The sequence below is a fragment of the Corvus brachyrhynchos genome, unplaced genomic scaffold (genome assembly GCF_000691975.1).
Source record: "Corvus brachyrhynchos isolate BGI_N302 unplaced genomic scaffold, ASM69197v1 scaffold555, whole genome shotgun sequence".
Lineage (NCBI taxonomy): Eukaryota > Metazoa > Chordata > Aves > Passeriformes > Corvidae > Corvus > Corvus brachyrhynchos.
The window spans coordinates 707,780-710,588 of NW_008238357.1; the positions used below are offsets into that span (position 1 = coordinate 707,780).

At 57.3% G+C, this 2,809-nt stretch overlaps 1 protein-coding gene across 1 annotated transcript in view; it reads right to left on the reverse strand.

The window, feature by feature from the left end:
• LAD1 (ladinin 1) overlaps positions 1 to 2,809 on the reverse strand; it is a 12,765-nt gene that overhangs the window by 5,861 nt on the left and 4,095 nt on the right. The window contains 2 exon segments of the mRNA XM_017735511.1: positions 12 to 406; positions 1,654 to 1,794. Coding sequence (XP_017591000.1) covers positions 12 to 406; positions 1,654 to 1,794 — 536 coding nt within the window.

The window sequence follows — 2,809 nt, forward strand, 5'->3', positions numbered from 1 at the left end:
CGGGAGCCGGCCCCCCCCCACCTCGGGCGGCTCCTTCCCCTCCTTCCTCTGCTCCCCCTGAGGAGTCCACACTCCTTGGTCTTTGTCCTGGAGCCGTGCCCTCACCACCACCTTCCTCTCGGAGGCTGGCTCCAGGTTCTTGTCTCCTGGCGGGTCCCCTCTGCCCTTGGCCGCCTCCTGACCCCGCTCTGCAGCCCGGCTGCTCTCCTGCCTCCCACGGGGCTGTGGCCTTGCCTCCAGGCAGTTTTCTGCCCCCCCTGGCTCCTTCTGCTCCTTCTCCTGCCTCAGCTTTTCGGACGTGGGCGGGAGGCACCTTGTCCTTCTCCCTTCTTGTGTCTTCAGCACCTCCGGGAGCTTTCTCTCCTCCCCATCCTCCGGAGACTGCGGCTTCACCAGGGATGGAGGTCTAGGAACAGGGACAACATGGGATGACAACCTCAGCATCTGGGGCTAGAGGGGCGGATTTCATGCTGCAAGTGAGGCAAAAGGCTCTGGGGAGGGACATAAAAATCCCACCAACATCCTGGAGTCCTCCCTGCAGACCAGGGCTTGCAGCCACACTCATCCCCATGACCCCAGCTCAGCTGTCTGAGAAAAAGTTTGGATTAAAAGTCTTTTTTTTCCTTTTTGTCGTAGAGATGAAGCATTTCCGCATCCTTGTCCCAGGACACCAGCACCCACCAAGTGCTGTGCCAAGGAGATCCAGGCTCAGGGCAGCGTGCTGGGTCTGCTGCTGGATAAGAAGTGTGGCTGTGACTCTTCCCACCATCTTTAAATGGGAAGTGTCAGTTGGAAGTCAATCTGCTCTGGCAGCTCCACCCACAGTCCCAACATGACCCGTGAAAAGCTGTTTCCGCTCCTTCCCCCAGGCAAACAGGCACAAGGTCTGGGAAGGGGCAGGCTGTGTCTGCACACTCCCAGGATTGGGAAGGAGGTGGGATAACGTTTGCCCTCCCCCTGAATTGCAATCACCACATGGCCAGCCTGTGTCAGCACCAGGGAACACGGACTTGTCCTTCCCACCTGGTTCATTTTAGTCATGTCCAGCCCCCATATCCAACCCAAGCATCCTAACTCCATCCTGTCTGAAACACAGAAACACATCTGGAGTGGGAGTCTTACTGTGGACACAAACCGTTTAAATACTGGACACTTCCAGGATCAATTTAGAGAGTGGGTCAGGTTGTGTAAGGGCAGCCGGTCCCAGAGCACCTCCAAATCCCAGCTCCCTGCAGCCAGGAACTTTGGAAGCACCACTGGAAAGCCCTTGGGTCACATCCCCACTTCAGCCAAGGTCCCACAGCGTCACTGTGAGGTTCAGAGGGGCAGCACAGCCAGCCAGGCTCTGCCTGCTCTGCTCTCCTGCCCTGCAGAGCTGGGCACCCCTTACCTGCTGCAGATCCCACCTGGGCGTGGCCAGCACCCACCTGAGCTCTGCCCTGGCACCAGCCCTCCCCCAGCACTCCTGCTCCTGTGCCATGGACAGCCCCCCGAGCCATCCCCCCGTGCTCCTCCTGGGGAGCCCATCCCTCCTCCCAAGGGTCATTGGAGCTCAGCTCTTCCCACTGTCAGGAGCGATTCCCACCCTCCACAGCAGCAGCTGCAAGGGCTCAGGGTCAGGAGCGAGGCCAATGCCAGCCAGACTCCACAGACCTGCTGGAAGCCGGGCTGGTGTCTTTGACAGGGCTGGCAGGTTCCTCATCCGTGGATGTGGAGGACAGCAGGTTCCGGTGCCTTCGCCGGCGCTCTCTTTGCTGCTCTTCCTCATCCTCCAGGGTCCTCTGCCTGGCCAGGCTGTTTGGGAGGAAACACCAGGACATGGGGAGGCTGTGTCCTGCACGGGGACCCTGAAGCCCCTGTGCCAGACAAGAAAGGAACTGCAACACCCTGGGCAAGGCCAAGGGGCTGACAGAAGTCACCTTGCTGGAGGAGAGCAATGCCAGCATGAGCCAAGCGTCCCAAAGTGCTCTCACTCCACCCAGCTGATGCAGGCCCTTCCCAAAGCAAGCACTTGACTTCCCAACTCCTATTTTCTCCTGCTGGAGGGAGCACTCATTTCAAAGGAATCCCTATATTAAGCAAACCTTCCTGGGGAAGGATATTGAACCTGTAACTCAGCCAGACCAGGAGCCTTGAGCTATCACACAAACTAGAAGGGTAACCACTATGGCACAAGATTTTAGCCCAAAAATAAGCTGTGATGATGGCAATTTAATTTTTATAGAGCAAAAAGCCTCAGATGCAGAAGTATCAGAGGCTGGAGGCAACTGCTGAGAGGCTCTGCCAGGGGATGGGGCTGGCAGGGCTCCTCTTCCTCCCTGCATGTGCCTGGACTGGGAACTGTTTATAACCACAGACTGAGCCAAAAAGACAAGGTTTGGAATCATCTTTGAGCATTTTATTTTGCACAAGCCAAATGTAGTGGGTTTGGGTTTTGTTTTGTTTTAATATGCCACTAGGAATAAAAAGTTCTCTGGAAAACACCAGCTCTGCCACCCTTTCTCCACTGTGCCAAACCTGCCCACCCTCTGTGCTGGTGCATAAACTGTCTTGGAAAACAATTTTATTGCCTGGATGGAGCTTTTCAGAGCCGGGTTCCTCTCCCCCAACACGCCCTCAATCAGCCACAAACACTGCAGGGAACGCCATGGAGCGCCCGGCACCCCAGCAGAGCCTCCCTGCGCAGGGTCCATCCCAGCACCTCATCCCAGCTCCGTCCAGCGGCACCCAGGCTCAGGCTTTGCCATGAATTTGACTTTTGGCGAAAGTCAGGGGGGTAGGGCCGCGTTACGGCGAGAGAGGCAGGGCG